Below are 23,672 nucleotides of genomic sequence, written 5' to 3' on the forward strand. Positions count from 1 at the left end.
AGAGCTAAATTTAAATCGGTTGTCATACTATTTCTGGAGGTCACGTATTATTTCTGCTTCTTCCGCGCATGACTAACTGCTATAGGAAACCTCCTGCCAGAAATAACCTATCAGACAAAGTATATAAAATAATGATTTTCAAACATTAAACGACAGGCTGCTCATGACTGTGATCCTTGAGAGAAGGCCTCTTCCAGGCCACAATGCAGGAAGATGGACCCAAAAGAAAGCCCAGGTGTCTAAGCGAGTTGAAGACACAGAGGTTGGAGTGCAGGACCCAGGCAGCTAGAATGTCAGAGGGAACTATACTGAGAGAGAGAGACAGCGTGACGCCCGAGATCCGTAGCTGGCCCCTGCGAACTAGTGCTTCTGCTCTGTGTCTGCATGAGAAAAGTCTACCCGCAGCTAGGGAAAGAACCGCTGTAAAGTGGGGGGCTGTCGCCAAAAAAGAAAGTAATATTTGAAGTAACAATGATCGAAAATGTCAAATCTGATGAAAACTCACAAATCTAAGAACCTCAACAAATTCCAAGAAGAAGAAACCTGAAGAGAAACACACAAATGTTCTTTATAACCAAATTGCTGAAAATCAGTGGCCAAGAGAATAATCTTTAAATCAACCACATAAACCAATACTGTGTACAGAACACAAACGTGCGAATAAAAGCAGATTTCTCGTTGAAAACCATGCAGGGCAGAAGACAGTGGAATATCTTTAAAGATCTGAAAGAAGGAAAACAAATCCATTAACCCCAAATTCTATATGCGGTAAAAATGTCTTTTGAAAATGAACCGAGAAAATAGAAGACTCCTCACCAGAAGACCTGTAATACCTGAAATGTGAAAGAAAGCTCTTCAGACAAAAGGAACAGTACATCAGGATGAAATCTGGATCTGTCCAAAGAGGAACGGAAATGTTAATTATGTGGGAATTTATAAGACACTTTCCCTCTTCCCCTCATTTTCAATCATGATGCCAGATAACTGTTTAAAACAAAATTAATAATGTATTCTGGGAACTGTCATTAATTTAGAATTAAAACGTATGATAAAGATAGCACAAAGAATGTGAGGAGGGATTTGGGAGTGTATTATTTGAATTTTGTGATACACTGCATATGTATACTGTAAATTTTAAAGAACTAAAACCCCCAAAAGTTATGGCTGATGAACCAATACTAGAGATAGAGTAAAATCTTAATATTCAATTACTTCAAAAGAAGTCAGGATATAAGGTAAAACGGAAGACTGCACCAAACAGAAGAAAACAGGACCATGGTAGATTTCAATTGAACCACATTTATAATTACACTGTAATTATCCCAATAATTAGAAATCCTAAGAATCCTAACTATGTAACAATCTAATAACACAGCTTATTAGAAACGAAGGAGAAATGAAGCAGATCTTGATATAATTAAGTGGCAAGTTAAGTAAATGGACTCTTGCCTTCAGAGGCTTAAACTCTCCCGAATGAGCAGGGTCTGGTGCCCGAGCCAGCCGACCGCCTCCATGAGCCCCGGGACATCAGTCTACACCGGCCCCAGTCACCCCACCAAGGTGACGGAGGCACCAAGCGCCATGAGACGCACGAGGCCCACAGGACTTCCCGGGCACCCCCCCCCCGTGCAGTGTCCTTAGGACCCTCTGGCCTGCATCCCGCCTCAGCTCCAGCGGCTCTGCCACGGCGTCCACTCTGCAGAGCGCCCTGGGACCCTTTTGCCCACGCCCACCTCAGCGCCAGCCGCCCCCCGGGGCACCCCTTCCCGTGAGCGCTTTGAGACACCCAGACTGCACTCGCCTCACCTGCAGCGGTCCCGCCGGGGTTCCTTCTGCGTGGAGAGCCCTGGGCCCCCGGCCGGCCCACACTACAGCTTCAGTCATCCCGCCAGGGGCCCCTCCGTGTGAAGAGTCCTGGGACTACCCCAGCCCAAGCCCACTAAAGCTTCCGCTGTCTCGCCACGGTACCCTCGGCGCGGAAAGCCTCAGGTCCTGCCTTGCACTCACCTCAGCTTCAGCTGTCCTGCCAGGACACCCTCTGTGCCAAGAGCCCAGGATCACTCCAACCCAATCCCATTTCGGCTTCATCTACTTTATCGGGGCAGCCCCAGCGTGGAGTCACGCGGGACTCCATCCCGTGCCAGCCACAGCTCCTGCCAGCCAAAGTCACCAGGCACACACAATCTACACAGGGGACAGCCATGCACAAGACCATCCCTTCAGGCTTAGGAGGATAGCTATTCCACCTAATTGACAAAGACAAACACAGAAAGTCAAGTAAAATACAGAAGCAGAGGACTACGCTCCAAATGAAATAACAAGACAAAAACCTCAGAGAAAGAACTAAACGAAAGGGAGATAACCAATAAAGGATTCAAAGTAGGGGCACCTGGGTGGCTCAGTCAGTGAAGCATCTGACTCTTGATTTCAGCTCAGGTCATGATCTCATGGTTTGGGAGTTCAAGCCCCACATTGAGCTCTGTGCTGACAGCGCAGAGTCTGCTTGGAACTCTCTCTCTCTCTCTCTCTCTCTCTCTCTCTCTCTCTCTCCCTGCCCCTTCCCACTCACAGTCAGTCTCTCTCTCTCTCTCTCTCTCTCTCTCTCTCTCTCTCTCTCAGAATTTAAAAAAAAAGTCATGGTCAAATACATGCCCACCAGATTGGAGAGAAGAGTGGTTGAACTCAGTGAGAACATCAACAAAGAGATAGAAAACATAAAAAAGAACCAATCAGGTTCTTCGTAATACAGTAACTGAAAGAATACAATAACTGAAAAATACACCAGAGGGAATCACCAACAGATTGGAGGAACAGAATAACAGACCAGTGACCTGGAAGGCAGGGTAATGGAAAGCACCCGAACAGCAAAAAGACAAAAGAGTTTCTAAAAATGAGGATAGGTTCAGGGATCTTTTGGACAATATCAAGTGAAAAAGCATTCACATTATAGGGGTCCCAGAAGGAGAAGAGAGAAAAGGGCAGAAAACTTATGGGAAGAAATAAGAGGCAAAAAAATCCCCTGACTTGGGAAAGGAAATAGACATCTAGGTTCAGGAAGCAGAGAGAGTTCCAGCGAAACCAGGGAGGTCTACGACATGACACTAATAATTAAAATGTTGAAGATTAAAGACATAGAGTTTTTTTTTTAATTTTTTAATGTTTATTTTTGAGAGAGAGAGACAGAGTGCAAGCAGGGGAGAGGCAGAGAGGGAGACACAGAATCTGAGGCAGGCTCTAGGCTCTGAGCTGTCAGCACACAGCCGGACGTGGGGCTCAAACTCACAAACCGTGAGATCGGACCTGAGCCAAAGTCAGATACTTAACCGTCTGAACCACCCAGGTGCCCGAAGACACAGAGTTTTAAAAGCAGTAAGAGAAGAGCAACTAGTTTGTACAAGGGAAATCCCATAAGTCTAACAGCTGATTTTTCAGGAGAAATTGCATGGAACACAAAGTGACATGAGAAACTCAAAGTGCTGAAAGGAAAAAACCTACAATCGAATGGAAAAGAAAATGCCATAATTAGAAGATTAGAAAAGAAAATATTTCGTGGGTAAAAGCAAACATTCAGTAAAGGTAGTAGAACAATCACTTCTAAATCTTGTATTGAGGTTAAAGACCAAAGAAATACAACCAATTATATCTAAAAAGAGGACTCCCAAAAAAATGCAAAATATAACATACACATCAAATGTGGAGGGGGGAGAAAAAACGAAATTCCTTTACAATGTGTTCAAATGTAAGTAACCATCATTTTAATACAGATTCCTATATACTTAGGGAAGTTATATACAAACCTCATGGTAACCACAAACCAAAAACCTATGATACATACACACGAAATAAAGAGAAATAAAATCAAATATAATGCTAAAGAAAGACATCAATCACAAGAAAACAGAACAAGGGAAGTAGAAAGGAACAGAGAACTACAAAAAAAAAAAAATCAGAAAACAATGAGCAAAATGGCAATATGTACATACCTATCAATAATTACTTTAAATGCAAATGGTCTAAATGCTCCATTAAGAAAAGATAAATACCATATGATTTCACTCCTATGTGGAATTTAAGGAACAAAACAGACGAACATAGGGAAACGGAAGGAAAAATAAGATTAAAAACAGAGAGGGAGACAAACCATGAGACTCTTAAATACAGAGAACAAACTGAGGGCCGCTGGAGTGGTGTTGGGTAGGGAGATGGGCTAAATGAGTGAGGGGCATTAAGGAGAGCACTTGTTGGGATGACCACTGGGTGTTATATGTAAATGATGAATCACTAAATTCTACCCCGAAACCATTATAATAATGTTAACTAACTTGGACTTAAACAAAATTTAATTTTTTTTAACTTTTATTTATTTTTGAGAGAGAGAGAGAGAGACAGAGCATGAATAAGGGAGGAGCAAAAAGAGAGGGAGACACAGAATCCAAAGCAGGCTCCAGGCTCTGTGCTGTCAGCACAGAACCCAGTGTGGGGCTTGAACCCACGAACGTGAGATCATGACCTGAGCCAAAGTTGAACACTTAACGACTGAGCCACCCAGGCGCCTCTGGATTTAAGTAAAATCTAAAAACAGACATCGGGAGATTCAAGGGAAGATGGTGGCATAGGAGGCCACTGAGCTCACCTCCTTCTGATCGCTTAGATTCCACCCACATCTGCCTAAATAACCCAGAAAACCGCCGGAAGACTAGCAGAACGGACTCTCTGGAGCCAAGCATAGACCAGAGGCCCACGGAAGAGGGCAGGAAGGGTGAGAGGCGGTGCGCGCTCCACGGACTGGCAGGAGGGAGCCGGGGTGGTGGAGGGGCGGCCAGCCCACCCGGCAAGGCAGAGCCCCCGAGTCTGGCTTGCAAAAGCAGAGGGGCCGAAGGGAGTGTGTTCCGACAGCCAGCGGGGCTTAACATCTGGAATGGTAAAAGTGAACAGCTCTGCTCTCGGAGAGTGGGGAGGGTGAGAGGACACCGGAAGGAGAGTTGTTGAGCCCCGGATGACAGAGCTCAGCTTGGTGGGGAACAAAGGCACCGGGAAACGCCATCTCCCTCGCCCATCCCCCAGCCGGAATCCCAAAGGGAACCGGACACCGAACTTGCTTGCGCCGGGCAAACTCCCAATGCTGTGCTTCTGTGGATCCATCCCTCCCACGGGCCTGCCTCCCTCCCGGCGCTGCAGGGCCCCTCCCACAGGGGACCACCCTCGCAAAGCGAGCTGAGCCTGCCCCTCCCGCCCCTGTGCACCTTGAGGATCCACCCTGGCTAATCTGCCCTCGGCCAGATCCCATCGAAGCAGCACCACAAGCCTGGCAGCGTGCAAGCAGCCCAGGCAGGGGCCACACCACTCCACAGTGAGTCCCGCCCCTGGGAGAGGGGAAGAGAAGGTACACACCAGTCTGACTGTGGCCCCCTAGCGGTGGGCTAGGGGCGGACATCAGGTGTGACTGCGGCCCCGCCCACCAACACAAGTTACTCCAGACAGCACAGCGGAAGTGCCCTGCAGTTCCACGCCACCCCAGGGACTGTCCAAAATGACAAAACAGAAGAACTCTCCTCAAAAGAAACTCCAGGAAGTAGCGACAGCTAGCGAATTGCTCAAAAACTAAGCAATATAACATAACAAGAATTTAGAATAATAGTTGTAAAATTAATTGCTGGACTTGAAAAAAGCATAGAGGACACCAGAGAATCTACTGCTACAGAGATGAAAGGACTAAGAAATAGTCATGAGGAGCTAAAAAATGCTATAAATGAGGTGCAAAATAAAATGGAGGCGGCCATAGCACGGATTGAAGAGGCAGAGGAGAGAATAGGTGAATTAGAAGATAAAATTATGGAAAAAGAGGAAGCTGAGAAAAAGATAAAAAAAATCCAGGAGTATGAGGGGAGAATTAGAGACCTAAATGATGCAATCAAATGGAATAATATCTGTATAATAGGAATTCCAGAAGAGTAAGAGAGAGAGAAAGGGGCTGAAGGTGTACTTGAACAAATCATTGCTGAGAACTTCCCTGATCTGGGGAAGGAAAAAGGCATTGAAATCCAAGAGGCACAGAGAACTCCCTTCAGACGTAACTTGAATTGATCTTCTGCACGACATATCATAGTGAAACTGGCAAAATACAAGGATAAGGAGAAAAATCTGAAAGCAGCTAGGGATAAACATGCTCTAACATATAAAGAGAGACTGATAAGACTAGTGACAGACCTATCTACTGAAACTTGGCAGGCCAGAAAAGAATGGCAGGAAATCTTCAATGGCAGGAAATCAACAGAAGAAATATGCAGCTGAGAATCCTTTATCCAGCAAGTCTGTCATTCACAATAGAAGGAGAGATAAAGGTCTTCCCAAACAAAAACTGAAGGAATTCATCACCACTAAACCAGCCCTACAAGAGATCCTAAGGGGATTCTGTGAGTAAAATGTTGTAAGGACCACAAAGTACCAGAGCCATCACTACAAGCATGAAACCTATAGACATCACAATGACTCTAAACCCATATCTTTCAATAATAACACTGAATGTAAACAGACTAAATGCTCCAACCAAAAGACATAGGGTATCAGAATGGATAAAAAAACAAGACCCATCTATCTGCTGTCCACAAGAGACTCATTTTAGACCTGAGGACACCTTCATATTGAAAGTGAGGGGATGGAGAACTATCATGCTATTGGAAGTCAAAAGAAAGCTGGAGTAGCCATACTTGTATCAGACAAACTAGACTTTAAATTAAAGGCTGTAACAAGAGATGAAGAAGGGCATTATATAATAATTATAGGGTCTATCCATCAGGAAGAGCTAACAATTATAAATGTCTATGTGCCGAATACAGGAGCCCCCATATATATAAAACAATTAATCACAAACATAAGCAACCTTATTGATAAGAATATGGTAACTGCAGGGGACTTTAATACTCCACTTACAACAATGGATAGATCATCTAGACACAGGACCAATAAAGAAACAAGGGCCCTAAATGATACACTGGATCAGATGGACTTGACAGATATATTTAGAACTCTGCATCCCAAAGCAACAGAATACACTTTCTTCGAGTACACATAGAACATTCTCCAAGATAGATCACATACTGGGTCACAAAACAGCCCTTCATAAGTAGACAAGAATTGAGACCATACCATGCATACTTTCAGACCACAATGCTATGAAGCTTGAAATCAACCACAGGAAAAAGTCTTGGAAAACCTCCAAAAGCATGGAGGTTAAAGAATACCCTACTAAAGTATGAATGGGTCAACCATGCAATTAGAGAAGAAATTAAAAAATATATGGAAACAAATGAAAATGAAAATACAACAATCCAAATGCTTTGGGATGCAGTGAAAGCAGTCCAGAGAGGAAAATATATTGCAATCCAGGCCTATCTCAAGAAACAAGAGAAATCCCAAATACAAAATCTAACAGCACATCTAAAGGAAATAGAAGCAGAACAGCAAAGACACCCCAAACCCAGCAGAAGAAGAGAAATAATAAAGATCAGAGCAGAAATAAACAATATAGAATCTAAAAAAACTGTAGAGAAGATCAATGAAACCAAGAGTTGGTTTTTTGAAAAAATAAACAAAATTGATAAACCTCTAGCCAGGCTTCTCAAAAAGAAAAGGGAGATGACCCAAGTAGATAAAACCATGAACGAAAATGGAATTATTACAACCAATCCCTCTGAAATACAAGCAATTATCAGGGAGTACTATGAAAAATTATATGCCAACAAACCGGACAACCTGGAAGAAATGGACACATTCCTAAACACCCACACTCTTCCAAAACTCAAACAGGAGGAAATAGAAAACTTGAACAGACCCATAAGCAGCAAAGAAATTGAATCAGTTGTCAAAAATCTCCCAACAAATAGGAGTCCAGGACCAGATGGCTTCCTTGGGGAATTCTACCAGACATTTAAAGCAGAGATAATACCTATCCTTCTCAAGCTATTCCAAAAAATAGAAAGAGAAGGAAAACTTCCAGACTCATTCTATGAAGCCAGCATTACTTTGATTCCCAAACCAGACACACACCCAGCAAAAAAAGAGAACTACAGGCCAATATCCCTGATGAATATGGATGCAAAAATTCTCAATAAGATAGTAGCAAATCGAATTCAACAGCATATAAAAAGAATTATTCACCATGATCAAGTGGGATTCATTCCCGGGATGCAGGGCTGGTTCAACATTCGCAAATCAATCCATGTGATACATCACATTAATAAAAAAAAACGAAAAGAACCATATGATCCTGTCAATGGATGCAGAAAAAGCATTTGACAAAATGCAGCATCCTTTCTTAATAAAAGCCCTCAAGACAGTTGGGATAGAAGGAAATACTTAAACATCATAAAAGCCATTTATGAAAAGCCCACAGCTAATATCATCCTCAATGGGGAAAAACTGAGGGCTTTCCCCCTGAGATCAGGAACACGACAGGGATGTCCACTCTCACGGCTGTTGTTTAACATAGTGCTGGAAGTTCTAGCATCAGCAATCAGACAACAAAAGGAAATCAAAGGCATCAAAATTGGCAAAGATGAAGTCAAGCTTTCACTTTTTGCAGATGACATGATATTATACATGGAAAATCCGATAGACTCCGCCAAAAGTCTGCTAGAACTGATACATGAATTCAGCAAAGTTGCAGGATACAAAATCAATGTACAGAAATCAGTTGCATTCTTATACACTAATAATGAAGCAACAGAAAGACAAATAAAGAAACTGATCCCATTCACAATTGCACCAAGAATCATGAAATACCTAGGAATAAACCTAACCAAAGATTTAAAAGATCTGTATGCTGAAAACTATACAAAGCTTATGAGGGAAATTGAAGAAGATACAAAGAAATGGAAAAACATTCCATGCTCATGGATTGGAAGAATAAATACTGTTAAAATGTCAATACTACCCAAAGCAATCTACACATTCAATGCAATCCCAATCAATATTGCACCAGCATTCTTCTCGAAGCTGAAACAAGCAATCCTAAAATTTGTATGGAACCACAAAAGACCCCAAATAGCCAAAGTAATATTGAAGAAGAAGAAGACCAAAGCAGGAGGCATCACAATCCCAGACTTTAGCCTCTACTACAAAGCTGTAATCATCAAGACAGCACGGTATCGGCACAACAACAGACACATAGACCAATGGAATAGAGATTCCAGAACTGGACCCACAAAAGTATGGCCAACTAATCTTTGACAAAGCAGGAACAAATATCCAATGGAAAAAAGACTCTAACAAATAGTGCTGGGAGAATTGGACAGTGACATGCAGAAGGATGAAACTAGACCACTTTCTTACACCATTCACAAAAATAAACTCAAAATGGATGAAGGACCTGAATGTGAGACAGGAAACCATCAAATCCCTAGAGGAGAAAGCAGGAAAAAAACCTCTCTGACCTCAGCTGCAGCAATTTCTTACTCGACACATCTCCAAAGGCAAGGGAATTAAAAGCAAAAATGAACTACTGGGACCACATGAAGATAAAAAGCTTCTGCATTGCAAAGGAAACAATCAACAAAACTAAAAGGCAACAGATAGAATGGGAAAAGATATTTGCAAATGACATATCGGACAAAGGGCTAGTATCCAAAATCTGTAAAGAACTCACCAAACTCCTCACCTGAAAAACAAATAATCCAGTGAAGAAATGGGCAGAAGACATGAATGGACACTTCTTTAAAGAAGACATCCAGATGGCCAACAGGCACATGAAAAGATGTTCAACATCACTCCTCATCAAGGAAATACAAATCAAAACCACAGTGAGATATCACCTCACACCAGTCAGAGTGGCTAAAATGAACAAATCGGGAGACTATAGATGCTGGCGAGGATGTGGAGAAACGGGAACCCTCTTGCACGGTTGGTGGGAATGCAAACTGGTGCAGCCACTCTGGAAAACAGTGTGGACGTTCCTCAAAAAATTAAAAATAGGTCTACCCTATGACCCAGAAATAGCACTGCTAGGAATTTACCCAAGGGATACAGGAGTGCTGATGCATAGGAGCACTTGTACCCCAATGTTTATAGCAGTGCTTTCAACAATAGCCAAATTATGGAAAGAGCCTAAATGTCCATCAACGGATGAATGGATAAAGAAATTGTGGTTTAGATACACAATGGAATACTACGTGGCAATGAGAAAGAATGAAATATGGCCTTTTGTAGCAACGTGGGTGGAACTGGAGACTGTTATGCTAAGTGAAATAAGTCATACAGAGAAAGAGAGATACCGTATGTTTTCACTCTTATGTGGATCCTGAGAAACTTAACAGAAGACCATGGGGAAGGGGATGGGGGAAAAAAAAAGAGAGGGAGGGAGCCAAAGCATAAGAGACTCTTAAAAACTGAGAATACACTGAGGGTTGATGGGGGGTAGGAGGGAGGGGAAAGTGGGTGATGGGCATTGAGGGGGGCACCTATTGGGATGAGTACTAGGTTTTATATGGAAACCAATTTGACAATAAATTTCATATTCAAAATAAATAGACAGACAAGGGATAATGGAATTGATAAAAACAAAACAAAGCAAAAGACCCATCTATATGCTGCCTGTAAGAAAGTTCAGACTTAAACACATACAGACTGAAAGTGAAGAGATGGAAAAACAAACCATGCCAATGGTATGGGGGGAAAAAAGCCATAATACTTATATTAGATTAAATAAACTTTAAAGTTTTTTTTTTTAATGTTTATTTATTTTTGAAAGAGAGAGAGTGACAGAGCGTGAGCAGGGGAGGGGCAGAGAGAGAGGGAGACACAGAATCCGAAGCAGGCTCCAGGCTCTGAGCTGTCAGCACAGAGCCCGACACAGGGCTCGAACTCACAAACCATGAGATCATGACCTGAGCCGAAGTCAGATGCTCAACCGACTGAGCCACCCAGGTGCCCCAGATTAAATAAACTTTAAAATAAAGACTGTAACAATAGACAGAGAGGGGCATTGCATAATGATAAAGGAATCAATCCAAGAAGAAGATATAACAATTATAAATATCTGTGCACCCAACATTGGAGCACCTAAATACATAAAGCAAATATTAACATACATAAAGTGAGAAACTGACAGCAACACAATAATAGTAGGTACTTTAACACCACATTTACATCAATAGATAGATCATTCAGGCAGAAAATCAATAAGAAACAGGGTCTTTAATGACACATTTGACTAGATAGACTCAACAGATACATACAGAACATTCCATCCAAAAACAACAGAATACACATTCTTTTCAAGCGCACATGGAACATTTTCCTAGGTAGATCATATATTAAACCACAAAACAAGTCTCAATAATTTAGTAAGATTAAAATCATATCAAATATCTTTTCCAACCATAATAGTATGACACTAGAAATCAATTATAAGAAAAAAACTCTTTGGAAAAAGCACAAACCTTAGATTTTAAACAACATGCTACTAAATAACCAATAGGTCAAGAAAGAAATCAAATGGAAAATTAAAAAATACATGGAGGCATGGGATGCCTGGGTGGCTCAGTTGGTTAAGCATCCAACTTGGGCTCAGGTCATGATCTCGCAGTTTGTGATTCCGAGCCCCAACTGGGCTCTGTGCTGACAGCTCGGAGTCTGGAGTCTGCTTCATATTCTGTGTCTCCCTCTCTCTCTGCCCCTCCCCTGCTTGTGCTGTGTCTGTCTCTCTCAAAAGTGAATAAACGTTAAAACATTTTTAAAAAATACACGGAGCAAATGAAAATGAAAACACAATAGTCCAAAATCTTTGGGATGCAGCAAAGAAGTTCTAAAGAGGGAAATTTCTAACCATACACACCTACCTCAAGAAATAAGAAAAATCTCTAATAAACAATCTAAGCTTACATGTCATGGACCCAGAAAAATAACAAAGTCCAAAGTCAGTAGAAGGAAAGAAATAATAAAGAACAGAAAAAAAATAAGTGAAACAGAGAATAAACATATATACATACATACATATACATAAAAAAGATCATGGAAACCGAGAGTTAGTTCTTTGAAAAAATAAACAAATTTGATGAACCTTTAGCCAGAATCATCAAGAAAAAAGAGGACTCCAATGAATAAAATCAGAAATTAGAAGTAATAAACACCACAGAAATACAAAGGATTATAAGAGACTATTATGAGAAATTATATGCCAACAAATTGGGCCACGTCCAAGAAATGGATAAATTCCTAGAAATATATAAGTTCTCAAAACTGAATTAAGAACAAATAGAAATTCTGAACACAGTACTAGTAACAAAACTGAATCAGTAATCAAAAATTCCTAACGAATAAGTCTAGGACTAGATGGATTCACAGGTGAACTCTACCAAACATTTAAAGACTCTACCAAACAATTTTCTCCTCCAACCATCCCAACAAGAGGAAGGAAAGCTCCCAAATGCATTCTATGAGCCAGCATTACCTGGATACCAAAAACAGACAAAGACACTGCATAAAAAGAACTCTACAAACCAATACACCTGATAAACATAGATGAAAATATGTAATAAAACATTAGCAAACCATGTCCAACAATGCATTAAAACAGTTATTCACCATGATTGAGTGGGATTAATTCCAGGGATGCAAGGATGTTTCAATATTTGCAAATCAATCAATGTCATACACCATATTAACGAAACGAAGGATAAAATTATATGACCATCTCAATAGATACAGAAAAAAATTTTAGCAAAATTCAACATCATTCATGATAAAAATTCTCAAGTGTGTTTACAGGGAACATACATCAACATGACAAAGGCCACGTAGGACACACCCACACCTGATAGGTCATACTCAATGGTGAAAAACAGCTTTTCCTCTAAGACGAGCAACATGACGATGATGTTCACTCTAACCACTTTTATTCAACATAGTACTGGAAGTCCTAGCCACATAATCAGATAAGAAAAAGAAATAAAAGGCATAAGAGATTGAAAATGGAAAGAAAAGCTGTTACTATTTACAGATGACAACACTATACATAAAAACTCTAAAGAAGCCACCAAAAAAACTTTTAGAGTAAATGAATTCAATAGAGTTGTAGGATACAAAATTAATCTACAGAAATATGTTTTTATACACAAATAATAAAGCAGCAGAAAGAGAAATTAAGGAAATAATCCCATTTACACTGTACCAAAAGGAATAAAATATCTAAGAATAAAGTTAGCTAATGAGATGAAAGAACCATACTCTGAAAACTGTGAGTCACTGATGAAAGAAACTGAAGAGGACACGAAGAAATGGAAAGATATACCATGCTCATAGATTGGAAGAATTCATATCATTAGAATGTCAGACTACCCAAAGCAATCTATGGATTCAAGGCAGTCCCCATCAATACCAATAGCATTTTTCACAGAACTAGTACAAACAATCCTAAAATTTGTATGGACCTACAAGAGACCTTGAACAGCCAAAGCAATATTGAGAAAGAACAGCAAAGCTGGAGGCATAAAAATTCCAGATTTCAAGATATACTAAAAAGCTATAGTAATCAAGACAGTATGGCACCAGCACGTACACAGATACGTAGGTCAATGGGACAGGATAGAAAGCCCAGAAATAAATCCACATTTAAACGGCCAATTAATCTATGACAAAGGAGGCAAGAATGAAGAAAGACAGTCTTTTCAAGACAGCTACACGCAAAAGAATGAAACTAGACCACTTTCTTAACACCATACACAAAAACTCAAAGTGGATTAAAGATCTAAAAGTGAGAACTGAAACCATAAAGTTCCTAAAAGAAAGCATAGGCAGTAATTTATTGGACATCATCCTTAGCAACATATTTAAGGATATATCTCTCCAGGCAAGGGAAACAAAAGAAAAATAAGCAATTGTGACTCTACCAAAATAAAATGTACAGCAAAAGAAACCATTAATAAAACAAAAAGGTAACCTAGAAGATATTTGCAAGACATTGCAATAAGGAATTAATATACAGAATATGTAAAGAATTTATACAACTCAACATTAAAAAAATGTGATTGAAAAATGGGCAGAGGACCTGAATAGACATTTTCCCAAAGAAGACACGCAGATGGCCAACAGACAACATTAAAAGATGTTTAACATTAGTGATTATCAGGAAAACGCAGATCAAAACCACAATGAGATATCACCTCACACATATCAGAATGGCTAATAACAAAAAGACAGGAAATAACAAGTGTTGGCAAGGATGTGGAGAAAAGGGAACCAATAGGGAAATCCCCATTAGTAGGAATTTAAATCGGTGCAAGCACTGTGGAAAAAAGTATAGAGTTTCCTCAAGAAATTAAAAATAAAAATATCACAGGATCTAGTAATTTTACTACTAGTTATTTACCCAAAGAAATGAAAACACTAATTCTGAAAGATATGTGGACCCCTATGTTTGTGGTGGCATTATTTACAATACCCAGACGTGGAAGCATCCCAAGTGCCCACCCATAGATGAACGGATAAAGACGATGTATATACACACAAAAGGATATTACTCAGTCATAAAAAAAAAAAAAAGACTGTGATCTTGCCATTTGTAACAACATGGATGGACCTAGCCGGTATTGTACTAAGTGAAATAAGTCAGAGAAAGACAAATACCACATGACTTCACTTATATGTGGAATCTAAAAACAAAACAAGTGAACAAACTAACAACAACAGCAACAAAGCCAAAAGAGATCCATGAATACAGAGCATAATCTGGTAGTTGTCAGAGGGCTGGGGGATGGGCAAAATGCATAAAGGTGGGTGGAAGATACAGGCTTCCAGTTACGAATGAATAAGTCATGGGATGAAAGGTACAGCACAGTGAATACAGTCAATGATATCATAATAGTATTGTGTGGTGATAAGGGGTGGTTACACTTGAAGTGAGCACAGCATCATGTACAGAGTTGTTGACTGCTATGTTGTATGACTAATGTAGCATTAGGAGTCAACTATACCTCAGTAAAAGAACTTTCCTTTGACATTTATAGAAAATTCTACTCAACAACAGCAAAATACACAATCTTTTCAAGTTGCATATAAAACATTCATCAATAGACTACATGCTGAGTGATAAGGCAAGTCTTAGTAAATTGAAAAGGATTAAAATCACACAGAAGATGTTCTTTTGATCTCAGTGGATTTAAACTACATAGCAGTAACAATAAACAATAAAGGAATAACAGTAATTCCTTAGGAAAACACCCACATATTTGATAATTAACGAACACACTTCTAAATACATCATGGTCACAGAAGAAATCGCAGGAATATTTAGGAGATATTTTGAACAGAAAAAACAAAAATTTTCAAATTATGTAAGATGTAGCTAAAGCAGTGCTTAGAGAACATTTACATTTTTTAAATGCTTATACCAGTAATTTAGGGTCTAACATCAAGCTCCAACCTGAAGAAACTAGAAAAGGAAGATTCAAAGAAGTCCAGAATAAACAAAGCAAAATAAACATAAAAGAAAACAGCATGATTAAAATAAGTGTAAAGCAAAAAAAAAAAAAAAAAAAAAAGGCAGTAAAAACTGGTTCTTAAAAGAAGACAAATGAGGTTGATAAATCTCTATTCAGACTGATCAAGCACACTATAAAAAGAAGATAGAAATTAACCAATATTAGGAATGAATGGTAGAGGGGTCTACAGGTCTTACAGATAACAAATGGCTATCAGCAAATATAGGAATATTTATGACCTATTTTACATTTTGAATAAAATTGACAAATTCCTTGAAAGACACAAACTACTAAATATCACCCAAGAAGATACAGATAACCGTAACATCCCCGTATCTATTAAAAAACTTTAAATTCTTAGTTAAAAACCTTCCCATATATTAAAGAAAACCTTCAGAAGTATTAACAAAATATAGACAAATTTTTCCAGAAAAGAGAGGAGGAGGAAATACCCCAACTCATTTATGATGCAGTATTACCCAGATATCAAACCAGACAAAATAGAATAGAATATTCCAATCCCATATCCCTCAAGATTGCAGATGCAAAAAATTCTAGCAAATCAAATCCAGCAATATAAAAAACTTTTTGACAAATTAGGATTTATCTCAGAAATGCAGTTTGGTTTACTATTTAATATTCAGCGTAATACACCTTTTTATAAGATTTAAAAGGAAGGGGCACCTGGGTGGCTCAGTCAGTTGAGTGGCAGACTCTTGATTTCTGCTCAGGTTATGACCTCTGTGCTGAGCACAGGGCCAGCTTAAGATTCTCCCTCTCCCCCACTATGCCCCTCACCTCTGCACAGGCACATGCTGTCTCTAAAAAAAACTTAAAATAAAAAGATATAAAAGGAAGAACCATATAATCATCTCAGCAAATGCAGTAAAGACATTTGAGAGAATTTATCACTCATTCTGAGAAGCACTAAGAAAGTGCTTCTCTGAAAAACCTACAGCTAACATCATACCTAATGGCAAAACCTGGTCCCCTAAGGTCAAGAAGAATGGACATTCTTACCACTTCGATTCAACATCATATGTAGGTCCTAGCCAGTGCAATGAGTCAAAAACAAAACAAAACAAAAGAACTGAAAAAGAAGTAATGCTTTATTTAGTTGCTGTCAATATTTTGTACAAAATTCTAGAAAATCTACATGAGTCGCGTGTTGTGTTAGATCGTTATAGTAAACCTCCCCCAGTTGGTGTATCCACAACTTTGGTGTACCCACCCGACCGACTCTGGGTTTGGTCATGTGACTTGATTTGGCCAATGAGACAACAGCAAACATAAGAGGCCCAGAGGTGTGAAAAGCACTCGCTCAGCGAGCCTTGTTGCTCTTTGTGAAGAATCCCTGGTTAAACTGGCAAAGGCACTGAAACCAAATGGAGCAGAAACATGTAAATTCTGGTGAGCTTCAAGTGTCCTTTATCCAAGGAGTCTTTCTGAAAGCACTTCTCAGTCCTCAATGGACATAGTTCACGCACTTCCGTCTTCCTGCTAGTCTCCTCTCCTCTCATTTTCTCCCCTTTCTCCTTCTTAAACTTTTCCCTTACTTCCCCATTTTTCTCATGTTACTGTATCTGCTGTTACAGCGTTCCCTCCCTGACAAGGTCCAGAACTTTTTAAAGGGTCACGTACTTTTCATTTAATACGGTCGCTGGCATAATGATTGTTAATAAAATATTTGAAGAGTAAGTGACTGGGAAACATCTCTTTGTTTCTGATTATTATCAAGATAAAGAATTTTTTTTATATATTTTTTGTTTAATCTAACATTCACAAAAGTATTTACTGAGTAATTACTATGTGCCAGTCCTGTCAAGTGAACTAGCTTAGAAAACAACTGGTTGTTGGGGCCCCTGGGTGGCTCAGTCAGTTAAGTGTCCGACTTCAGCTCAGGTCATGATCTCACAGTTTGTGGATTCAAGCCCCGTGTCGGGCTCTGTGCTGACGGCTCGGAGCCTGGAGCCTGCTTCAGGTTCTGTGTCTCCCTCTCTCTCTGCCCCTCCCCTGCTCATGCTCACTCGCTCTCAAAAATAAACGTTAAAAAAAATTGTAAACAACTGGTTCTTATGAGGGATACGAATGTCATTATTGGTAGATATATTGGGCAGTATTATGCCTATTGTTAAAATATCTAGTCAGTTTGTCTTACCTCATTAAACAGAAGAAAAAACGTATTCATTTTATGCTCATAAAGCAACATTTACACAGTTATAACCTCCTGAACCAAAGGGTTGGATCAGAAAATTAAGTCGTGATTTGGTAATGTGTTTGAATCTATGTGACTTATTAATATCTTCTTTGTAAATAATTTTTATTTTTATTTATTTTTAAAATTGTTTATTATTTATTCACTTTTGACAGCCAGAGAAAGAAAGAGTGCAAGTGGGGGAGGGGCAAAGAGAGCAGGAGACAGAATCCCAAGCAGCCTCCAGGCCCTGAGCTGTCAGCACCGAGCCCTGTGGGGGGCTTGAACCCAGGAACCACGAGATCATGACCTAAGCAGAAGTCAGACGCTCAACCGACTGAGCCACCCAGGCACCCCAGTAATTTTTATTTTTAAATAGTTTAAGACTTACCAGAAGATGCAAAAATAGTTCTGTGTATCCTTCAACCAGCTTCCCCCATAATGATATCTTAAGAGTAGTAATACATTATCAAAGTCAGGAAAGTGACATTGTTACAATATTATTAATTTAGTCACAGACTAAAAGTTCTTTTTAATAAATCCTTGTTTTCTATGTAGATTTTCACTTCATTACCACCTCTTACTCTGGGAATCTTTGAACAGTGTTGCAGTGAGAAGAGCCTGCTTAGGTGCCCACAACTCTATAGGATTTCTCAGGCAGGGAAAATTTTCAACACAAAGGTAAACAGAAGATTTAATGCAGGTTTTCATCTCAACTCCAAAGGTACCTCTTTTCCTTTTCTGATGCTTAAAAAAAATAATTTAAAAACCAAGGAATGCAGCCTTATACAATCATTTACCTTGTAGTTTAGTTTATCTAGGGAACTGAGATTTAAATAACAATATGTGGCAGAGGGAAACTAAAGAAAAAGAAACAAGGCACCATGTGTGGTCCCACAAACTGTGCACAGAGCAGCTTCAGGAGGCATGCTGTGCATTGGGCCAATCCTGGAAAGTACAAATGAGGGACTCAGGCCTATTTTTAGAGGAGACAAGCGATTCTTCTGGAATGCTTTCTTCCTGGGATCACGGAGTTGAGATTTAGAGTAAACCTAACTGCATCCCAGTTATTAGTGAAGCTTTAAAAATATATGGACACCTGCAAGTATCTTTTCAAATTAGTACTTTTGCTTTCTTTGGGTAAGTACCATTTGGGTAAATACCACAGTAAGTGCCATTATTGGACCACATGATAATTATATTTTTAATATTCTGAGTAACTGTCATACTGTTTTCCACGATGGGTGTACCAATTTGCATTTATACAGTACATGAAGGTTCCTTTTTCTCTACATTCTGGCCAACACTTGTTATTCCATGAGTTTTTTTCATTCAGCCATTTGACAGGTATAAATTGATATCTCATTGTGGTTTTGACTTGCATTTCCATGATGACTGGTGATGTTGAACATCTTTTCATGTGTCAGCCATCTGTATGTCTTCTTTGGGAAAATGTCTATTCAGGCCCTCTGCCCATTTTTTTTTTTTTTAAATTTACATCAAAATTAGTTAGCATATAGTGCAAGAATGATTTCAGGAGTAGATTCCTTACCCATTTAGCCCATCCCCCCCTCCCTCAACCCCTCCAGTAACCCTCTGTTTGTTCTCCTTATTTAAGAGTCTCTTATGTTTTGTCCCCCTCCCTGTTTTTAATATTGTTTTTGCTTCCCTTCCCTTATGTTCATCTGTTTTGTCTCTTAAAGTCCTCATATGAGTGAAGTCATATCATTTTTGTCTTTCTCTAATTTCACTTAGCATAATACCCTCCAGTTCCATCCATGCAGTTGCAAATGGCAAGCTTTCATTCTTTTTGATTGCCGAGTAATACTCCATTGTATATATATGCCACATCTTTATCCATTCCTCCATCGATGGACATTTGGGCTCTTTCCATACTTGGGCTATTGTCGATAGTGCTCTATAAAATGGGGGTGCATGTGTCCCTTTGAAACAGCACACCTGTATCCCAGCAATTGCTGGGTCGTAGGGTAGTTCTATTTTTAGTTTTTTGAGTTTTCCAGAGTGGCTGCACCAGCTTGCATGACCATCCTCTGCCCATTTTTAAATCACATTATTTGTTTTCTTGGTATTGAGTTGAACTTACGCTCATAAAAAAACTTACTTGTTCTTTATATATTTTGCATATTAATCCCTATGCACCCATATATTTATTGCAGCATTATCTGCAATAGCCAAGATATGGAAGCAACAACCCAAGTGTCCATCAGTAGACAAATGGGTAAAGAAGATGTGGTATATATAAGCAATGGACTATTACTCACCTATAAAAAGAATGAAATCTTGCCATTTGCAACAACATGGATGGACCTACAGGGTATAATGCTAAGTGAAATAAGTCAGTCGGAGAAAGACAAATCCCATATGATTTTATTCATATGTGGAATCTAAGAAACAAGTGAACAAAGGAAAAAAGAGTCAAAAAGTAGACTCTTAAATACAGAGAATGAACTGGTGGTTTCCAGATGAGAGGTGGGTAAGAGAATGGGTAAAATAGAGAATCAAGAGTACACTTATCATAATGAGCACTGAATAGTGTTTAGAATTATTAGTCATTATATTGTACACTTGAAACTAATATAACACTATGTTAATTGTGCTTCAATTAAAAAAATATATAGATGCCTGGAAGAAACATGGGTCTTTTTTTTATATTAAATACAATTAAAACATTTTTTTAACTGTTATTCAATTTTGGGAGACAGAGACAGAGTATGAGTGGGGAAGTCATACACTTAACCCACTGAGCCACCCAGGCACCCATATATTAAATATAATTTATAATATAATTATAATATATAATTTATAATATGTATTATATATAATTTTATAATATAATTATATAATTTATAATATAATTTATTGTCAAATTGGTTTCCGTACAACACTCAGTGCTCATCCCAACAGGTGCCCTCCTCAGTGCCCAACACCCACTTTCCCCTGTATTGAGTCTTACTTCATGGCTCAGAATATGGTCTATCTGATAAGTATTTCATCTTTACTTGGACAGAATGTTAAATGAGGTCAACTTCGTAGTGTTCAAACTTCTACATTCTTCTACATTAATTTTCTGTCTAATTACTCAGTTGGAGAGGAACTAAAATCTCCAACCCAAAGTATGGATTCATCTATATCCCCTGAAGTTCTATCAGGTTTGCTTCATGTATTTTGCAGTTCTGTTATTAGGTGTATAAATGTTTAGGATTCTTATATTGTCTTGATCCCTTTTTCATTATGAAATTACCTTTATTATTTTCTTCTTTGATCTTGTCTATTTTGTCTGATAGTAATATGACAACTCCAGTTTTTTTTAGTGTTTTTATGATATATCTTTTCCATCCTTTTATTTTTATTCATTTATTTATTTATTTATTTGAGTCTTCTAGTGGGCAGTTTGTAGTCTTTGTTATCTAGTCTGATATTACGTCTCTATACTGCATGTTTAAAGTATTTACATTTTCATATGTTTATTGATGTGTTTTTGGTTCAAATTTAACCATCTTTCTATACATTTTTGATTTTTCCTAATTATAATTTGTTTCCTTGTTTTCTCTTGTTCTGACTTCTTTTGGATTAATTTTTGTGAATTCCATTTCATCTCCTTGTTGGCTTCTTAGCTATAATTCTTTTCTTTAAAGAATTTGCTTTAGGGTTTATACCATGTATTGTTAAAGTTAGTGTAGTATGACTTCAAGTGATACACTAATTCACATACAGTATAAAAACCTTACTAGTACACTTCCATTTCTCTCCTTCTGACCTTTGGACTAATGTTGTTGTCATACATGTTACTTTTACATATGTTAACAACCCCACACCATATTAATACTTGTGCTTGAACAATTATTTTTCAAAGTGACTTAAATAGTAAGAGAAACACTTAGATCTTTACCCATACTTTTGTCATTTCCAGTAATCTTCTACCCTTTGTGTGGATTCACATTAATATGTGTTCTAATTTCCTTCTGCCTGCAGAGCTTCCTTTAACATTCCTTGTAGTGCAAATCTGCTGGCAGTGAACTCTTAGTTTTTATGGAACTCAAAAAGTCTTCATTTGACCTTCATTTTTGAAAGTTATTTTTGGTTGGCATAAAATTCTAGGTTTGACAGTTTATTTCTTTCAGTAATTTCTATTGTCTTCTTACTTGCATTGTTTTGATGTGGAATTACTGTCATCCTCACTTTATACCTTTCATGTGTCTTTTTTCATCTGGATGCTTTGAAGATTTTTTTCCCCCCAGATTTGAGCAATTGGATTGTGGTGACTTGTTTCTTCATGGTTCCTGTGCTTGGGGTGCACTGAGGATTTGGATCTGTAGGTTTATACTAAGAAGATGAGGGGGCCCCTCGGGGCTCAGTCGGTTAGGTGTCTGACTCAGCTCAGGTCATGATCTCACGGTTCGTGAGTTCGAGCCCTGTGTCGGGCTTTGTGCTGCCAGCTCAGAGCCTGGAACCTGCTTCAGATTCTGTGTCTCCCTCTCTCTCTGCCCCTCCCCCGCTCATGCTTTCTGTCTCAACAATAAGTAAATGTTTAAAAAAAAAAAAAAAAAAGTTCAGCAAACTATGGGCTATAGGCCAAATCTAGTCCGTTGCCTGATTTCATAAAATTTTATTGGGAAACAGCCATGACCATTCATTCACAAATTCATTATGATTATCGTAGAGGTACAACAGCAGAATTGAATAGTTGTAATGGAGATCTTGTGGCCCCCAAAGAATAAAATAGTTTTTTTTCCATCTTGTCCTTTACAAAAAAAGTTTCTTGGTTTATAGTTTACATCAAATTTGGAAAATTTTCAGCCATTGTATTTTCAAATATTTTTTCTGGCCTATCTTCTCTCCTTCTGTTGCTTCCAATTATACATATGTTAGATCACTTGAAGTTGTCCAAAACTTCATTGAACCTATACCTTTGTTTTATACATCCTCCTCTCTGTTAAATTTTGTTTTGTTTGGGTGTTTTGTTATCATTTTGTCTTCAATTACTTCTGCAATATCTATGCCATTAATTCTTTCTTCTGCAATGCTGAATCTGCATTACTGCCGTCTAGTAAGTTTATTATCTCAAAATTTATAGTTTTTAATCTATTAAATTTCTATCTGGAAATTTTTTATATCTTCTACTTCCCTACTAAGCTTTTGAACATAAAGAATAAATACTGTTTCAAAAAAGGAAAAGAATAGAGTTATACTCTTTCAACATTCTTATCTGCAAATTTTAATATGTGTGTTGGTTGTAGGTTGGATTTAATTAATTTTTACTTCCTCATTTTGGGTAGTGTTTTTCTGCCTTTTTTTTTTAATGCCTGATAATTCTGAATTGGATTTGTCCTACATGATAGATATTTTTGTATAACCATGAATATATTTTTTCCCTTTACATTGATTGATTGATTGAAGTACAGTTGACACACAATGCTACATTAGTTTCAGGTGTAAAACAGTGATTCAAGAAGCCTATACATTATTCTACCTACATCTATTCTATACAAGTGTAGCTACCATCAGTCAGCATACAACACTATTATAATACCATTAACTATATTCCCTGTGCTTTACCTTTTATCCCCATGACTTACTCATTCCACACTGGAAGCCTCACCCCCCCTCACCCATTTTTCCCATGCCTCCACTCTCCCATTCCTCTGGCAACTTCCAGTGTATTCTCTGTATCGATTTCTTATGGTTTTTGTTTGTTCGTTTATTTTTTAGATCACACATATAAGTGAAATCATATGGTATTTGTCATCCTCTGCCTGATTTAGTTCACTTATCATAGTACCCTCTAGGCCCATCCATATTGTTGCAAATGGTGGGATCTCCTACTTTACGGCTGAGCAGTATTCCATTGTATATACATACCACGTCTTCTTTATCCCTTCATGTACAGATGGACACTTGGGTTGCTTCCATATCTTGGCTATTGCAAATAATGCTGCGGTAAATATAGTGGTGCATGTATCTGTATGAATTAGTGTTTTTGGTTT

At 38.5% G+C, this 23,672-nt stretch overlaps 1 protein-coding gene across 6 annotated transcripts in view; it reads left to right on the top strand.

Annotated features, from left to right (window-relative positions):
- Nucleotides 1–23,672, top strand: part of LOC132680603 (phospholipid-transporting ATPase IB-like) — a 222,975-nt gene that overhangs the window by 137,984 nt on the left and 61,319 nt on the right. For 5 of the 6 annotated variants that reach the window (XM_078445640.2, XM_078445698.2, XM_078445719.2 and 2 more), the window contains one exon: nt 18,226–18,348. The exons of the other annotated variant lie outside the window; for it this stretch is intronic. In XM_078445640.2, the coding sequence (XP_078301766.2) occupies nt 18,226–18,348 (123 nt within the window). The remainder of the gene's footprint in view (nt 1–18,225; nt 18,349–23,672) is intronic. 6 annotated transcript variants of the gene reach the window in all.

Source organism: Panthera onca, chromosome A1, assembly GCF_046562875.1.
Source record: "Panthera onca isolate mPanOnc1 chromosome A1, mPanOnc1 haplotype 2, whole genome shotgun sequence".
Classification (NCBI taxonomy): domain Eukaryota; kingdom Metazoa; phylum Chordata; class Mammalia; order Carnivora; family Felidae; genus Panthera; species Panthera onca.